Raw genomic sequence first — 19,850 nt, forward strand, 5'->3', positions numbered from 1 at the left:
AAAACACTTCCCCAAATTTGTGTCTGTGGTAATTGACATTATGCTGCAAAGGGTGTCGACTGAGCTGAACTTGTATTAAACTTGCACAAACATGCTGTTAAAATTGACCGTGTCAATGCTTTCGTTCCAGCTCGGGTCACACATCTGCAGAGGAGCACTATAGTTTTGTTTATCTGTTTTCAGGCATCGACTTTTTTCTCGTCTGAAGGTCAAGGCTGAATTCCAGCCAGCGCCAAGCTCATTTATATAGTTAAATGACTCCAATTAAGCGCAGCCTATTTTGCTGACGTTCAGCACTTGAGCCTCCATAGATCTTCTGTGCTCTGAGCTGTTACTTCTGGGATGGGAGAGGCTGTTCTCTATCTGGTTATTAATCTCTTAATGCTGCGCTTTTTAACCTTCACTCCTGTCTTCCCTCCCTTCACTGCCTCCTCTATTGACTATCAATTGACTGTCATTAACATCTACTGAACTGCTGCTCTTCTGCGCTCATGTCAGATCTGTATTCAGCCCAAACTCCAGGGGGAGCTGAGCTGGCCAGGAACGTTATGTGGGTTTGGTGAAGCCTGTCTCCCAGGCTCTCAGTCCAACACATTTATGTTTGTGAAATGCATGTCAAAAGTATAGTTCACCCTTCTTAATTTTATCACTCTTATGTTGTTTTAAAGCTATATGACATTTATATTTAAACTGGTTGTTTCCGTGCAGTTAAGGTTTATGGTGACCACCAGCTGTCAAGCCCTAAAAATGACTTTGTGTTTCAGTCTAAATTATTTCATGAATGCTTTTATGACGGGGGTAGAGGATAAAGAGGATAGACAACAGCTTACCTACTTTTCTTATTATTATTACTTATTATTGTACATTTATTATTATTATTATTACATTTTTACTTTATTTTATATTACATATTTTATTATTATATTTTTATGTTATTTTATTATTATATGTCCTTTTTGTTATTTTATTTTTGTAATATCTAATTAGTATTATTATTATTATTATTAAAATACCTAACGTGAATAGATTGTATTTTTATTTGTCCCAAACTTAGACTTTTAATATTAACATTTGAAACCTTCAAAAAAATTTAATATATTGGTAAAATATTATTTTATTAAACAAATACACATGCAATGTTTTTGATCAAATATAAACTATTTGGCAGATGTAATGTCTGAAGTGAATTATGGAGAGTAGATAACTGAACAGAGCTAAAAAGTTGTTGAAATGTGTTGGCTGTAGCCTGGGAGCTGGTTTGTACCTTTAGCTGACCTGTGTGTGTTGTGAGCGTGTGATGAAGCTCTGAACGTTTCTTCTCTGCCTCCCGCAGTGCCCGGCGCCCCTCCACGCAGGGTTGAGGTGGACAACGTGAACTCCACAGCCCTGCGGGTGTCCTGGAAGCCTCCTCTGCAGCAGAAGCAGCACGGACAGATCCGCGGCTATCAGGTGGTTTACTCACGGCTGGAGAACGGAGAGCCACGTGGACAGCCCATCATACTGGACGTGGCTCTGCCCGAGGCACAGGTACTCACATATAAAATGGAAAATGTGCAACCAAGTCACATTGTAAAGTGACAAAAACATGATCATCCTCAAGATTTAGGTTGGTACTTATACATTGAGTTATTGAGTAATATATTTTTATCACTTTGCATATAAAATGATGTATCAGTTTGCAAAGTTGCAAAACTACACATTCTTCATTTTTTGTCACAGTTTTCCCACAATTTCACTTCTTTCATAGATATACATCTATTTTTTCTATATGTCCCTTCTCAATATAAACTTTTCCTTCCAACAGCTTCTGAATACATTTGGCGAGTAAACTATTATCTGCGGTGCTTTATACATTTTAAATCGATGCATTTTTTAGATCAACCACATTTTAAAGCATGCAATTTGATACATAAAATGTTAGTAGTCATCTCAATCTGGCAAAAATCTGACAAAAGTGAAGTCAGAGAACTAGTGTTGAAGAGTTTTATTCATAAGAGAGTAATTCCAGCTTGCAGAGGGATGATCCGAACTCAGCGAGTGTTATTCAAATGAAGTTACTATTAATATATATGTATTTGAGAGGAATTGGTTTTTGATGAAATAGATCAGGAGCTGTAGTGGTGCTCTAATCCTTGCTGAGCATTCATGGGAGAGAGCAGCCGACCGTGGAGAGCTGCTGTAGGATTGTTATGCGGTGTTTAGCTTGCAGGAGCACGCTAACTCCAGGTGTAGCTCACTGACTCCAGGTATCTGCCTCTCAGTCAGCCTGCTTTAGTGTGTGTGTGTGACAGGGAATTACACTACATGCATGACTTCCAGCATGCGTGATGCTAAGAGACCTGTGGCTCATGAATGTCAGAACTCAAGGAACAGAACGAGACGCGAGTCAAACTGCAGGAAAGTTCAGATGCATCCTCGAAGGATCTGCCTCGTTCCCGTTGGCTGCTCTCGGTGATGCGTTCTCCTCTGAAGGGTGGAGAACCTCGCCTGCTGTTCACACATGCTCGTTTTGGGGTTTCTTTCTCCCTCCCAGCAGATAAACTGGGACCTCTTTTTACATTCGTCAGCTGCATTCCTGTCTTATCTGTGTGGAGACGACGAATCTTGAGCAAGATTCTTGCATCTCTGCACACTTGTTTTTATTATCAGACACATTCCCTCATGCAAACTTAAAGTCATTAGTCGTCATGCATGGACATCTATTTGTTACACGAACCTGACACTTTTGTAAATGAAATACATTTACACATCATGCACGTAGAAGAACCTTATTGTATTTTGACTAGTAATCTCAGTTGACTTTCAGTTTATTGTGCTTTTTTAGCATGAAAAACTGTGAATATAGTATTTGTAAATTATTTATTTATTTTTATACTTTCAAATGCACGTATAGACTTTATTGTTTTACCATTTATTCGTGAAATATGAGAATCCATTATAAAAACATTTATTCATTCATTCATTCACGTAAAATAATAATAAACAAACAACGCTTTAAAACATTTGACTCAAACAATTGGGATTAAAAAAAACAACAACTTTTAAGTCATCGTCACTTGTCCAAATAAATAAGATTTAAGCATAGATTGGAAAACAGAAGGAGAAGGCACTATATTTATATGCATTTATATCATTTCTGATTAATATGATCTGTTCTATGTTATTTGCATCACAACCAACAATTTTGTCACTAATTAGGATTTTTGGTCACACTTTATATTAGGTGGCCTTAACTACTATGTACTTACATCAAACAATAAGTACAATGTACTTATTGTGTTCATACTGTATTGCAAAACACTATTGCTGCTATTAAGGTGTGATACGGGTGAGGTTAGGGACAGGTTTGGTGGTATGGGTAGGTTTAAGGGTGGGTTACGGTGTAAGGAATGGGTCAACAGTGTAATTATAAATGTAATTACAGAAATTAATTACAGATGTAATTACATATAGGTATTTAAAAAAAAATATAAGTACAATGTAAAAACATGTATGTACACAATAAGTGCATTGTACCAAATGATTAATTCAAATGTAAGTAGTGTACACAGTAGTTAAGGCCACCTAATATAAAGTGGGACCGGATTTTCAAAGGTTAGTGTTCTTGGTTACCAAGGACACAACACTTAGAGTGAAGAGCGTGTGATGTAAAAATCAAGGTTAAAAATATATATAATTGCGTGCCTTGTTTCCAATTAAACTGTCAAATTATACAAAAGTGGGGAAATAATCTTTAATTTTTGCAAGTAAGATAAAAGTGAGTGAAAACGGCAAATTTGACATCAAAAACATAATTTGCAAAGAAAAAATGAATCAAACAATAATTATTGTAAGTAAAGATGATAAAATCATGTCGGTTTGAGTGTTTGATTGTTCTTTTGTTCCTGGCGTTGTTTAATGAAGGCCAGCTGGACACCAGAGTCGTTTCCACATTAGAATCGATAAGCAGCAGTTTGTTTGCTTGTTCTCTGTTCAGAAATGCCAAACATTCGGTTGCATTTGGGCCGCAGGGAGCGGAGGAAGAGATGAGAGGAGATGAGTTTGGGCTGAGAGCGGCTCACTCATACATCACTTCCACGCGTGATGGATTGAATCTGTGCAGCGTGTGCTGAATCATTTTGAGTGGCCCGTTCTGTCAGTCTCTGAGGCTGATGACTGCTCTCTCACGCCACCCAAGCGTTCGCCCGTGCCCAACTTTATGGCTGCCATGTCCTTGTCTAAAAGATATGAAGTGGCTCTGGGCTGTCCGTCCTGATGAAGTCTGCCCAGCAGCTACGCTCCACAGGCGTCATTTCTCTTCACCCCCTAAAAACAGAGTAAAACTACATCTGCTCTGGAGCTTAGACTCAGTTTTATGACTGAAGTTGGCTTCATGCTGTCTTTGATTGTGTTTAGCACTAATGTGAGCAGTCTCTTTTTATTAGCTGGCCTTTTTGCCTGCTCTCCCTTGACTAATTAAAAAAATGAACAGAGTGATGTGAAACTTTAAGACGTTATGGGTGTAAACACACAGCTACATAAAGCCTTGATTAGCTGCTGCCTCCCAGGGCTTTATGGGAGTTTATATGGCTCTAATATAATCACTGTCCATTCATTTCTAACAAAAAGGTTCAGCAATCAGCCCTCATCTTATCAAGAGTCATTTCTGGCTGTGTAGGTTCTTGAGGTGGCTAAATGGCTTTTTGGAGAGTTACATTATAGATTCTTCATATCATTGTATTGGGCTCAGTGTCATTAGTGTTAACTAAAACTATTAAAAACTGTTGTATAATAAAGATAAATATTTATAATTAAACATGTATTAGAGTAAAATATAGAGCTAAAATATAATATATGCAAATTATATAAATATATAAAATGTAATTAATAATACATAAAAATATAAGATGAAACTTAATTGACCATTAGAAATAGAAAAAGCTGAAAAATAGCTGAAAATAGATGAAACTTGAAAGTTTTATTTCTAATTCAAGTTCATAAAATGAAACACTAAAATTAGTAATGTTGAAATAAAAACAGCTAAATAAAAAAAAAACACATAAATAAAAATGACAAATGCAAATAAATTGCTACAATTAAAATGAAAATTTTAAAATATTTAAAATATTAATAAATACTAAAGTATTTAAAAATACTGAAATGACGCTGATTGGGCTTAAATTTAACTTTCATATTAAATTTAACAGAACAGTAGAATGAAAATTGGCTTACTGTGAACAGTAAGTGTAACTTCTTCAGTGCACTTTATTCAGATTTTTAAAACTGTGTCTTTGCCTCTGATACGATTACTACACATTACAGTGTGTCTTGTTGCATATTTTCTTTCATTCAGAAAGCCATCACACTGCAGAAGTAAAATGGATTGTGAATCCTTTTTCGTGTTGACTCCACAGTAAAATGTGTAACACTTCACTCTGATCTTCAATAAAACAACAGTCATCAAATATATTATTTAAAATATGCCTGTTTGTTGAGAGGTTACAGCATTACTTGACATCTAAGAGGATGATTCAAGTAAATATTAATGTTAAAGGTGTTTGACTTAGAAAAGGCTTGTGAACCCAATGAACTAGAGAATTAATATTTATTTCTTTGTGGAAGGTTTTCTTGTGGAAGTCTCTTTGGCTCTAACTGGAAACTTCTTTATTTTTGTTAACAGTTCGGTGTTTCGACTGGTCTGATGGATTCAGACTGCAATGCTTTGTCTCTAGCAGCCTTTGGAAGATGCTTATGTCGGATTTGATTCTTCCTGAAGGAAGTTCTCTCTGGATTGAGTTTCGCTTTAGTACAGTACGGTGATGGGCGGCTGCTTTTTGTTTTCATACCTGAGGACCTAGATGATCCCCTGCGTGTGAGAGAGAGAGGAGAGCTGTGAAGCATGAGGCACGTCTCATCAGATAAGACATGCTGTCAAAGTCTGATCTATGTCTCCTTCAGCGCAGGAGAGGGTGTGCGCGGTGACCCGGTCACTGTGAGGGAGGCAGAGAGAGAGAGATCAGGAGACTGAGATAAACTCAGCCTAACACACACAGGCTCTCTTTGTTTGTGGAGAGGAGCAATCTTCGGTAAACAGGACTATCTTATCCATGCAGGGCAGCGTAATGGCCTGTATTTACTGAATAAAAGAATGGGGCATAATGGGCAGTGGGTTTTTTTACAGGGATTCAGTGTGTGTGTGTGTGTGTGTGTGCGCATGGGAACAAGCAATCATAAAAATAAGATCTCTTAATGCTGCCACAGATAGCAATGAGATTAAATAGAGAATTTTCTTCTTCCAAACCCAGAAAAGTCATACATGGATACGTATATAGATATAGATATAGATGTGTAACTTATGTTTCTGTGTTATTTCTCCTAGGGAATTGTTGGATAAACATTTGAGACAAAGTTGGCAATGAAATGAAACAACTAAGAATTTTATAAAGTTTTATAATTTTATGGATACTACAGTTTGAAAGTTTGGGTTGCTTATATTTTTTTGGCAGAAGTCTTTTATGCTCCCCAAGGCTGCATTTATTTGAACTAAAAAAATACAGCAAAAATTGTAATATTGTGAAATGTTATTACAATTGTAAAACTTTTAATTTATTTAATATTTAACTTTTAATAATTTATTTAATTTTTTTTATTTATTTATTTATTTATTTTTTCAGTAGCCGTTACTTCAGTTTTGATGGTCAGGAATCTTTTCGGGATTTTATTTAATTTTTTTCAGGATTATTTGATGAAAGTTTAAAAGAACAGCATTTATTTGAATTTTTGCTCTTTTGATCAGTTTAATGCAATCTGGCTATAAAAAAAATCTCACCCCAAACTTTTGAACGATAGTGTATCTATTTTATTTATTTTTTCCTATCTGAGTTTAGATGTCATGAATAGAATGTGTGCATGCATATTTCTTCACATTTAAGGCCAAAGTATACTACTTTTTTTCACGCACAGCCTTGCAAAGTATACTTCATTTGACTCGTACACAGACGTTCGACGAATGCGCTTTGCACCAAATTGCAATACCTGTCCTGGCCTAACGGGGCCAGTGTTTGCGCAATCTTAAACCCATATAAATATCTTTGTATTCTTTCATGCTACAGTTGTACAAATGAGGATATTTTCTAACCTCTTCGCACAATCTCTCGTCTATGTAGGCCTCCATTGTCTCTGTAGCTAACCCGCATTCCGGTTTGTTCTGTTTATGCAGTTTTTCTTCGGCTACCTTGTGAATTAATACCCCCACAGTAGGGTTGCCACCTTGTGGATAAACTAATTACTGCAAGAGAGTTAAATGCACATGTGCGACCTGCGCGTACAAAGCACGCACGGTTACAAAAATCTGGCGGTGCGTGTACTATTCTGATGAAGAAATTCGCATATGGCGCACTATACGCTGTCCCTCGCGTACGCGTAAAAAGTGAAGTATACTTTAGCCTTAATACACTCATGTGAACTTTAGATATGTGCACAGGATATCATCACAGTTTAAAGTATGCAGTGATCAGTTAACCAGCAGCTCTCCTTTAGTGTTTAATGAAGGAACTGTAAAATGTTTAATTGCATCCAGGGTCTGCAATTCATTTACCCCCTTCAGAATGAAGCCAGGGTTCAAGTTTCACATGCACACATCTACAGTAACTAGGACTTTATGTTGTTGCTCCATTTATTCTTAACACAAGATTTAGCTAGTAGGTCATAAATGCATGCTTAATTGTTTAATGTGATGTCTGTGTTTATTAATCCATTGAGAGCCCATGTAGTCTGTGATTTTATGGAAGCTTGCAAAAATGTTAAAAATAAAAAGGTAATTGCAACTTTTTATGTCATAATTCAGACTTTTTTTCCTACAATTCTTAGTTTATATCTCACTATTCTGTCTCTTTTTCTCAGAATTGCGAGATACAAACTCAGAATTGAGAGATATAAACTTGCAATTCTGAGGAAAAAAGTCAGAATTGTGAGATAAGAAGTCCTCATTTACCTTTTTATTTTGTATATTGTGGCAGAAAAAAATAATAATAATTGTGAGATTTAAACTTAAAATTCAGAGAGAAAAAAACTGAATTATAAGATCCAAACTCGGAATTGTGAAAGTTTTTTGGAATTCTGAGAAAAAAGTTCTGAATCGTGAGATAAATAGTCACAATTACCTTTTACATTTTTTCCATGGCACAAACAGGCTTCCATAGTTATTGGTTGCGTAAAATGTGCAACAGAAAATGAGAAGTGGAGACTTTGTATGTGCTGATGGTGCCGACCTGCTGCCTCGTGATGTGTGTTTGGCATTAGTCTGAGCAAACCAGCTCCTGGGAATCCAACTGTGATGAAACATGAGAGAGAGAGAGAGCGCTGGCATCAGGTCATGCTAATGGAAGCTTTTATCAGCTCAAAATGAAGGCTGAGACTCAAACAGAAAATGACCCTCAATGTGTGCTGACTGATATAACAATTTAACAGCACAAATAGTTGGCGTGGCATCATATTTCATAGTTTCCCTCATATTTGCCCAAGCCTGAAAGGCAGTCATGTAGCATCTTGTCCACTATGAGAAATGTTTGATATGACATTACCTGGTTCTCTTGGCTCTTATTGTGAAGAGGCATCAGTGTCAAAGCCAAATTACTGCTCATCTTCATCACAAGAGAGAGAAAAAGCACTCAAACTCCAGATCTGTGGCAGCTGAAGGCACTTTACATGAATATGATACACTTTGGTGTCTCATGACATTTGTAAAACCATTAGAGGCACAAATCGCATTTTCTTTTGTATAATCTAACATTTTATTACCCTGGAGAAGTATATTGTTTCAAAGTACTCAATGTGCGATTCTCTGTAGTACAAAAAACAACATTTCTAGCATTATTTTAAAGTGTGATACATGAGAAGTGTAATTTAATTTTTACTTAGTTTTTTTTTTTTGACTGCATTTGTTAGTCTGAACCATTCAACGTTAGATTTTGTTGTCGAAAAGTTGGTTTCTACTATAAAAACCTAATTTTGAAATTCATAAACTTACATTATTTACAGTATTGCAAAAATTATATGGCTGATTTAGAGTAAAAAGCGTAGTTATTGTTTACTAAAACTATTATAAATAATTTTAGGTAATTTAAATAAAGCTAAAATAAAATAAAATGTAAATACTGGATGAAAATGAACAATGTTGCATTGCCACCTACTTGATATAAACAAGTTTAAACTGAAGTACTGAAATTACTGAAATTAAAACATACAAATTCATTCAAGCTATAAACAATAAAAAAGACAAATATGGAAAACAAAATTAAAACCTTAAAATTAAAGAGCTATTTGAAAATATAAATAAATATTATAATAGTATACAATATTACTAAAATAACACTGATTTGCAACCCTGTTACTGATGCTGGTGTATTTTTTATAAAAAAGTGATTGATGTTTAGTCTTTGTTGAAAAGAAGAAAAGTTGCAAGCTTTAGTTTGTTCTCTGTTTCAAACATGGAAAGTACCTGAAACAATTTTAAGAAGCAACAAACTGTCATATGTATCTCAGCAGTTTCTCCTCTCACAGCTGGTAAATTACACACTGCATCTGTGCTGTTTCTGAGATGCTCAGTGCTTCAGACATTCCCACTAAAAGAGTACTGAAGAACCAGAGCACATCTTCTCTGTGATCGGCTGAAACACATTACAGACACAGTGAAGACAGGAAAGACTGTATGGACCTCTGCAGTATAGACACATACAGATGCACATGTGCTACAGATGAGCCTGGAAGGTCTCACACAGTAGACTGAGATGATGGACAGTTACATGCAGTTCACAGACGTGCAGGTTCAAGCATAGAAGTTCATCCACAGTTTAACACAGGTATGAAATCACAAACGCACTCATGCCAACACACACGCACACTCACTTCAAGGGTTTATAGAGACTCAGACAGGAAACAAATACAGGAGACATGAAGCACTCAGACGTTATTTGTCAGTCTCAGAGCTCTAAAGGTCCAGAGGTTGTGTAATGAGGAAAAACTAGTCACTGCAGACTAATTTACAAAGTTTATAGTGTCCAGTCTTTGAAAGATGTCACCCAAAATCTCCAGCTCTCACAGGGAATGAATGATGTCCAGAATAAACCAGTCCAAAGTCTGTCTCCGTGAGACTATAAAATGCAGCGCAGAGCTGGAGACTCACGTTTGTGTTTGATGAGCAGTTCGTCTCATCAACGTTGAACCGCTTCTTTTGTCTTGCTTTAGCTTTCTCATCTCTCGCTGTGTTTATATTCGCTGTTTTATGATTAAAGCGTTTTCGAACGGTCTGAAGGCACAGTATTTTATTTGCTGTTAGTCAGCAAGGTTATGGAGCGGAATATAAATCCCTCCATCAGCGGTGAGATGGCAGCGCTTCATGTGCATCTGGGGGAAGACAAAGCGTTGACTGAATATGCAGCTGCCATATAAAGAGGAGAAATCGCCCTGCTGCCCTCGGACGTGTGCAGGAAGTGAGGCTTTGACTGGCAGACGGCGGGTTCTTTGAGCCGTGTGTGTGTGTGTGTGTGTGTGTGTACTGGTATATATGGTTTATGAGGACACAGATGTGTATAATAACATGGGTACCACAACGTAAACATGGTTTATGAGGACACTTCCTGTGTCCCCGTAAAACAAAAGGCTTAAAAAACATACAAAAGGGTGTTTTATGAAATTCAAAAATTGCCAGTAGTTTCCTGTAAGGGGTAGGTTTAGGTGTAGGGCAATAGCACATACAGTTTGTACAGTATAAAAACCATGACGCCTATGGAGAGTCCCCGTAAATCACAAATGCCAGACTGTGTGTGTGTGTGTGTGTGTGTGTGTGTGTGTGCATGTGCGTGCGCATGTGTATGAGAGGAATAAGGGGAAAATGTAATCCCTGTGCGATGTGCTGAATAAGCAGATATCCTCTAACCTCTGAAGGTGAAACTTAATCTCTACTTACTGACAGAGGACTAAATCATCAGCTACAGCACAAGTATGTGTGTGTGTGTGTGTGTGTGTGTGTGTTACAATCTATACAACCACTTACCCTCTTTACTACCCAATTTCACTCTTTCTGTTCACATGAACACATATAAACATCTACTGTACATGGTACAATGATGGCTTTGCAGGCTTTAACTATATATATATATATATATAAAATGAATAGCTACTTGTTACTTTTATATGAGTTGAAGCATACTTTTCCCACTGCTCTGTCATTAACACAGAGACTGATGCACTATTAGTGGAATAACAATGAACATTGATTTCAGATTTACCCACCTCTAAACAATGGCTGTTCACTGTACATGTCCATCTGATGACCCTTTGTTGTCTAAATAGGTGGTTCTTGACTAGAATAAGCTGCAGTATCTTCCAACTGCACAAAATGAAGTGTCAGGGCTCCAGACTAACATTTGAGGGCAGTGGCACCTGCGCCACTAAATTCTACAGATGGTGGCGCCAGGAGCAGATTTGGTAGCGCTGGGGGTGGTGTGTGGTAGTATTAAAATATAGATTATTTAATCATAAAATTACTATTGTTTTACATTAATAAGTACAGTTACTAATAATATTACATGCTCATTTCTTGTTTCTTTCATGTTTATACAGATTTGACAGTAAAGCACAAAATTTACTTCTATTAACAACAGTAACATGCAAAATCAAATTTTTATATAGACAAATTATATATTGCACTCTTATCAAATGTACCATTATTCTTCTATAGTATTATATGGAACTGACTGACTGATCACTGAACTCAGTGATTATGTGTGATTTAGTTGCAAATTGAAAAAAGTTTGTGTTTTTCAAGACTCTTCTTACTTCATACACAAAACAAAAGTGTACAATTCTGACAAAATCTGATTTCTTGATGATTTGATATTTTTCTCTCTCAAAAGGTTGTACAAACCCTGAAATGAATAATGTAATGCATTCGACTATTTCTGCCACAACACCATGGTTATAGTTAGCATTGCAGTTTTTTTCAATATCTAACAAGCATTGTTCAATACTGAAACCACATTTTCAAAACTGTTCACACATTCAGCGATACAGAAGTCTATGTGGACCAAACTGTGAATCATTTTTCATTGCTTTTATACAAAATGCATGCAAAACCACAAAATCCACAAACACTTTTGTCATTCATTCAACCTGCTAAACACTGTACATTTTTCAGTGTGCTAACACACTGCTTTCAAAACTGATAAAATCACATTCAAATCCGAACGATGGCAAACTGTCCATTTCTGCAGGAATTATATTGAAATATAATAGCTTTGCAGAATGTTTATTATGAAATTGAATAATAATTATTCCAAACACAACTAAATGCAATTTCAGCTGAAAGCCAAGCCAGATGTCCTGTTTTTAGTCTTTGTCTTCTTTCTTTCTTTTTTTTGGTTATCTTTTGATAAATGGATGGCTTTGGAATGATTTGGTTTGGAAATATGGATCAGGGAAGACACATTGGTGGGAAAAAAGAGTGGCAGAGAGAGGGAGGACTAGAACCTTCACGGTACTGTGAACATACATCCATTTATTCCATCCATTTTCCCAGCGCTTGTCCTATGTAGGGTCATGAGGCTGAAGCCTTTCCTGGGTCATAGGCAGGACAACCCCCTGGACAGATGTCCAGTCCATCACACACATTCATATTCACTCTCACTACAGTCTCCAGTTCACCTGTCCTGTATGTCTTTGGATTGTGGGAGAAACCCAGAGGAAACCAACATCAACACGGAGAGAACATACAAACTCTACACTCAAAGGTCTTCTGGGACTCCAATACTGCACATACACCTCATTATACTAGACTGATGATGTTGTTGTTGTTTTTTTGTTATTATTGCTTCAGAATTTATTTATTTTTATTTATTTTTTCTTACAGTTTTTTACAATCGCTATGACATTTTTTCCAATACTTCTAAAACAATTTTCCTAAACTCTTAACGCACCAACACACCTACAACACACAATTGACAAAACAGTTAATTTCATGTTCAAAATCACACACTGCAAACTACACTCTAACACTAATTTTCAAAATACAATAATATACTAACACAATACACTACATCTACCTAAACACTGCAAACATGTCTCAAAATCAAATTATAATTCCAAAACACTAACCCTAACATGTTCTCAAATGGAATTACAGAAACTGTATTATTTTAGGTGTCAGGTCTGACCTTACAGTAATACAGTATATTGCATTGATCATAGACTGTGTTTTACACTACAGTTTGTTTTTCTTTTTGGGTTTAGTAAATGCATGTATTTTGTCTCATTGCTGCAGAAATTCAATACAAAATTTGAATGACGCATCTCAGAGTACCTTTATAGAATGAACGGTTTATGGGAGAAAAAGAGACTGAGACAGAATCGCTGCAGTAATGGCTTTATTTGCAACAGAACATTAGAAAAACAAGAAAGAAAACAAGAATGCATGAAAACAAAAGATATGCAATATTCTGTCATTTATTATGTGAAAGTACAAAATATACAAACAGAAAAAAGCACAGAAGAATTATAAATAAATGTAATCTAATCTGCCCAGCCTTCTGCATTTGGCCACATGTTCTCATCCATATCACACCTGATATCTTCTCAAGCAATCTTCTCTTTTGGTATGCCTTATCCTTCCTGGTATTGTTCAGCTGTGATGTCTTGGCATTCAGCATCCATTGCATCCTGGAGGGACATTTGACCCTGTGGACGATGGTCAAAAACCTTCCATCTCCAGGCTCAGAAAAACTTCTCAATGGGGTTGAGGAAAGGGGAGTAAGGGGCAAGGAAAGGAGACATCATTCTCGAATGGGTGTCAGACCAGGCTCTGACTGCACTGGGAATGGTGGAATGCCACATTGTTCCATGTGATCACATATATTGGCAAGCACGCCAAATAAAAATGAAAACTCGTGGTATTGATGGGTAGGATTAGGGTTGTGGGGTAGATGCGTATTATATGCAAGTGAAAACTGCGTTTTATATGCACGCCAAACACGTTTGTATCATATATATGCCAAAGTCCATTTTTCTGTATCAATACCATGAGTTTTCATTTTTATTTGGCATACTATTTATATGCACTTTCATGAGACCAGGCTCAAACTATCACATTTAAGCAGGAGTGCACTTTTCCACACAAGATCGGCCCAAAGAGGTCTTCTTTTACTGTATATATGGTCATGCGACTGAAAGAACCTCAACACCTAAGTGTGTTTCCTAGATGGGAATCAGCTGTAATTTCTATATTTGCATAGCTTCAATCACCTGTTTCTCATTAGCAATGGAATAAAATACAAGGGACATATTTGTGTTTCAATTCACAATATGAACAGCTGTTCACTTTGACTTTAGCCTATAAGTTAGTTTTAGAACATGATGTTATCTGTTCTGATATACAGTGTGAAAGCATTTGAAAATTTGGCAGTAAAATTACATTGTTTTGGTCTTGATTGAGCTTGTGTGTAAAAGAAGTTCAAGCATTTTAAATTTGTGTTAACTGTATGCAATTTGGGTCAAAGCAACAAGAAATGTGTTAATTGTATAGCCTACACAGACGGATGTTGTGCTAACTGTGTTAAGAGTTTAGGAAAATTGTTAAAAGTATTGAAAAAACTGTCATAGCGATTGTAAAAAACTGTAAAGAAATAGGGTGGAAATGCTGCTTTTCAAAATTATTTGTGAATAATTATTTGTGCTGTAATACAGTTAGTAAAATGAAAAGATGTTATTCTTATCCAATAATGAAATACTTATGTGACAAATCATTAAATCTTCAAAGATATAAGTTCATTGATTATGTAATGATCCCTGTTTTTAGTGTTTTTTAAATCAGTGTGTTATGAATGAAATGTATGTTTTTTGATTGAGAATTGTTATGATAAAACAAGCTTATTTTGAGACCTATATGAAGTGTTTTGTTGGTCTGAGTGAGTTTTGGAGGTCAGATCAACTGTTTGGCCAAGATTCGTGTTGGTAATGCAGACTATATGAACAGTTTTGAAAATGTGGTTTCAATATTGAACAATGCTTGTTAGCAGTTGAAAAAAACTGTAATACTTCTGTGCAGAGTTTGAATGATTCTCTCTAGATCTCGCAGCAACTTTATTCATTGTGCGGCGAATTCAAACGTTTCTCACTGGATCTCGCAGCACTGTTGCATCTGTGCAGTAACAGTGTCACGAAATCAACTCTGGCTCCCGAGTAAAGCTGTTCTGAGCTCGGACAAGTTTGTTTGCGTCGCGGTCCGAGCTGATAAACGGTCCGCGCTGCACAGCTCAAACGTAGCGCAGGTTTAGTTTCACTTTCATTTCGTTTGATGTTTCTCATATGCTACCGAAATGTCAGCGCTTATGAGTTGAACATTTCAATGAGTTGAAAATTAGTCACACTGGCAGAAAATTGCTTGCATTTGGTCGCAGTCTGGAGCCCTGAGTGTGTGTGTGTGTGTGTGTCAGTGGGACTCCATGGACTGTGTGAGTGGCTGCAGTGTGTTGTGGGATGTGGGCATACGGCAGGAATACGCCTCCATCTGCCTCGTGAAATACTGCGTGTGTTGTGATTGTAGACAGGAGACTCACAGCTCCTTCATTCTCTCTCTCGGTCTGTTCAAGTGCTTTCAGCGATGGTTTTGTGAATTGGTGTTCTGCCATTGGGGAATGAATTAACATCTTTATGAAATTTCACACAAATGGATTTGTCACTAAAATCTTTTAGATTTATCTTCCCTCATCTCTCTGAAGATAAGTGCCTGCACCCTGAAGATGCAGTATTTATACTACACAACTCAAATGCATCGCTGCTGTCTGTTTACATCTCTCTCTCAATCTCTTGTCCACCGGGAGCTTTGTTTTTCCATTGAATGAAGCTGTTGATTTTACCTGAAGCTCTGCTGTTTTAGTAGAGGGAACTTTAGATTAATAACTTGTGGGCCGTGACCCAGAAATGAGTCCCTGGTCTGTTTTGATAGGGTCATGGAGTGCTGGGAAAAATAATTCTGAATGCAGATTATAAAATGCAAATAACCATATAATTGAGTTTATGCAACAGTTGTACTGAATCCATACTGTTAGTCTGTCTATTATTTGAGAGGATTTTTTCAGTTCTCTTTTTGTAGGTTGCATTGTTGCAACAGTAGATGGCAAAAAGCGAGTCAAATGAATCATTCAATTTGTCCAAAAACTCTGTAAGGACTGAACATGTATCTCCTTTTTTAATAAACTGCTGTATAAAAGCAACACAGCAGTTTTGCTATCGTTTTCATTTTTTCCCACGTTTGATTTTATGCTCTTTCTTCTTTGATATTGCTTAAATATTTATTCAAAATCAATAGATTTATCAGCTTTCAAAAGGGAGAAGAAAACTTACCATATCTTTTGTTTTCCGACAACAAAATTTGAACTGATCTTTGTTTTACCGAACCGATATTGATTCTTAAATCCCAAGATTGAAGTTGATATAAAAACTGCTTTCTGTGTAATTTAAGTGTTCATAAACAACCCAGTTTTTTTTTGTTTGTTTGTTTGAGTGCTGATTATTATATCTAAAAATAAATTACAATTGAATTTTAGCTTTGTTCTTTATGAATTTATAATTCCTAAAGAAAAATTGACTTACCTAAAATATATTTCCAATTGAATCTATATTGATCAGATAGTAACACCCAGCCCTAGTGTGTTAATAGTTCTGCATATTGATTTGCATGGTTCAAATTTAGGTTTTAAGTATTTTTAATGAAGTTTTATTTCATTTTAGTTGGAGAAAATGCCATGTTGCCGGTATGCTAAACAAAAATACAATACAAAACAATAGCATTTTACATATTTTAATGTTTTAACATTACCATTTATTACCACAAAGCTTTGTCAAAAAAGTAATGACTTTTGAACAGTTTATTAAAGATGATGTGCTCTAAAACATTGCACAGACTAAAAATTCTCACTGGTGAAGCACTTAAACGTTGTTGTTCAGAAGGCGTGTGACTCTTGTGATGCTGGCAGCCTGCTTCTCTCTTCCTGTGCCCTACATATTTATAGAGGCTGATGTTGAGCTGTCATGTGCAGCTCTGCCCTGTTAAAGCTCTCTGTCTGTATGCGGGTCTGTCTGTGTCTGCCTGAGCAGCCAGAGCCATCCCTCCATCTCTCTCTCTGTTGCCTTTTCTTCTTTATTAATGAGTCGTGACAGTGATATCACTCTAAACAGATAAAGAGGCGTCTCTCTCAATGGTGGTCGGCTCTGCTAAACTCTGTGTTGCCACAGGCAGCCTATCCATCATACCTTAATGTGAAATGTTGAAGTCTTCCCACTTTTCAGGACTCAATGACTCCCCCAAACACATGCCAGAGATAAGACGGACTACTCGAAACAGGGAACAAAGCAAAAAGCAAATGCACTTTTTGAGAGAGGGACCCCTGCCACGCTTTAGCTTCTAACTAGCATTTAAAAGCGTTAGATGATTCACGCGTTCACATTTCCTCTGATCTCCTGCGAGAGAGAGTCTGGAATTGTGGGCTAGCTGTGAAATGATAATTAAAGTCGATGTGAAACTCTGTTCTGCACGATGATGCATTTCCAGGTGAAACTGGATATTCAACGAGAGAATATGAATAGGATGTGAGAAGTGGGAATTACCTCCCATTTCTTTGTAATTATTTGTGAAATGTACTTGCTGTTTTTAAGTGAAAATTGTTTAAAAAGTAAATCCCACTACAATTTTTTCAGTGTATTAAAAATAGAATCGGTTTTGATTTCATAATGCGTTGAAGGATGCATGAGGCTTAGAGTAAGAGCAAGAATGACTGTGTTGTCTCTGTTGGTTTGCTTTTTTCACCGTGTTTACGATAAGTTATAGTTTATGAACAGCATGTGCATGAGAAATTGTGAAATGTATTCCATCTTTGAGCATTTCGCAATTTCAAAGACATCTGTACAGTGCGTGAGCATGAACAGGTGTTGGTTTGGTGGATTTTTTGTTCTACAAACATCTAAGCATGTTTGCTATTTTTCATTCCTTCAAATACATGTGGGAGTGTTTGTAATATTTTTCACTTGTTCCAGATTTCCAGCCTTTTTGTGATGCTAAAGTTCCCCCTGAAAATGCAGACTGCAATATGTCACAAGTCTGTATTCAATAGGAGGAATCTTCAGAAGGGTTTTGGCAGATATCCGCGGCCTCCTGCCGTTCTTCCAGACACAAACAGCCTCCCCACACACTGAAACAAAACCCCTGCATCAGTTTTCCTCATTCTTGCAGTGTTTTGCTTGAGATGACTTTAGATGCGCTGATGGTTTTTTTCTGTGTTTGTTTTATCAAATGTACCAGCTCGAATCTGTCAGAGGAAACTAGATCTACAAGCACTGGCGAACTGGCAGACCTGGTTGTGGAACGAATAAAACTAGAATTATGACCTTCTGAAAATGATGTAGTTCTCAGGGAATAAAAACAAATTCACATTAGGCACCAACCATATCACACATTCATCATGCTGTAAAAATTTAGGCTTTAAAGTCGCTTCCACAGATTTCTTCAGCCCTGCAGTGAATGAACTCAAAGAAAACACAGAAGAGCCTTATATGCTTCAAAAATCCTGCATTGGTTCTAAATTAAATCAGCTCTTGAAACTTAAATCAGTTCTTGAAACTTTGCATGCAGAACGAGTGTGGAGAACCTATCCTTGAATTATAAAGGCACAAAACGAGCGGTTAAATTCTGAAAACATCTTACCGCTTATTGACCACAAGAAAACAGGATTATAATAATCATTTACACCCCAGACGAAATAAAACTCAACATTGTCTGGCTCTAAAAAGATTTGATGTGGCTGATAGGAAAGTGAGAAGCACCTTGACCAGGTACAGACTGGAAATTGAGACAAAGCTTCATGTCCTGACTGAATGCTTAAAGTTTAATGAAAACCTTGAAATGAACTTCAACAATATTAAACAGACATATCACAACTGTGACAGCGCACTGAACGATGAAAAAGGAGCAACAGCACGGTATGTCTCTGCCTACCATCGTTTGACCTGTCTCTCTCTCTCTCTCTCTCAGGAGGCCTTCATCACCGGTCTGCTGCCTGAAACCACATACTCAGTGACTGTGGCGGCGTACACCACTAAGGGAGATGGAGCACGCAGCAAAGCCAAAGTGGTGACCACAACAGGGGCCGGTGAGAATTGTGTGTTTAAGGGTTCAGTGAAAGTTTAGAGTTTAAGTGCATTTAGAGGTAAAAAGTTAAACTGTAGTTATGATGTAAAAACTCCACAAAACAAAAAATGTGGGTGTCCATACACTGGGATACCCTTTACAAGAACCATCTCAATCCTCTTTCATTAAATAAGTGAACCAAAAAAAAAACTTTGCATTTGAGTTTTCATAGGTCAAATCCCCACTGTCTAATATAATATAATATAATATAAATGATTTTACCATGATCATTATTAAGGCAAAATGTTAAAATAAGAAACATATTGCAATAATACAATTTTAATAAAATAAAATATTTAATCAATTCTAAAAAATATTATAGCTGTAAAATTACAGGACTAATCTCATTTTATTTTCAAATTTGAAACCATCAATCCTTGGTGGTTTGCCTATTAATAAATACATGCACTGCTGGTTTCAGAGCCAAGTGCAGCACGTCATCATTTACATGCATTTAGCTCATGATATGCTGTTTCAGAGGAGCTTGATTCACAATAAATGAGCAAAACCATTCTGATACGCTGAAACAGCACACCATGAGCTGAATGCATGTAAATGAACACAGTGCTGCACTTCACTATAAAACTGATGCAATGCATGCATTTATCTACTGTAATTAAATAGCAGCCATTTTGCA

The 19,850-nt window shown here is 36.6% G+C and overlaps 1 protein-coding gene across 15 annotated transcripts in view; it reads left to right on the forward strand.

Moving 5' to 3' along the window:
• ptprfa (protein tyrosine phosphatase receptor type Fa) overlaps positions 1-19,850 on the forward strand; it is a 272,540-nt gene that overhangs the window by 202,155 nt on the left and 50,535 nt on the right. For all 15 annotated transcript variants that reach the window (XM_058780183.1, XM_058780172.1, XM_058780177.1 and 12 more), the window contains 2 exons: positions 1,334-1,527; positions 19,058-19,175. In XM_058780183.1, coding sequence (XP_058636166.1) covers positions 1,334-1,527; positions 19,058-19,175 — 312 coding nt within the window. The remainder of the gene's footprint in view (positions 1-1,333; positions 1,528-19,057; positions 19,176-19,850) is intronic.

The sequence above is a fragment of the Onychostoma macrolepis genome, chromosome 06, assembly GCF_012432095.1.
Source record: "Onychostoma macrolepis isolate SWU-2019 chromosome 06, ASM1243209v1, whole genome shotgun sequence".
In the NCBI taxonomy this organism is placed as follows: domain Eukaryota; kingdom Metazoa; phylum Chordata; class Actinopteri; order Cypriniformes; family Cyprinidae; genus Onychostoma; species Onychostoma macrolepis.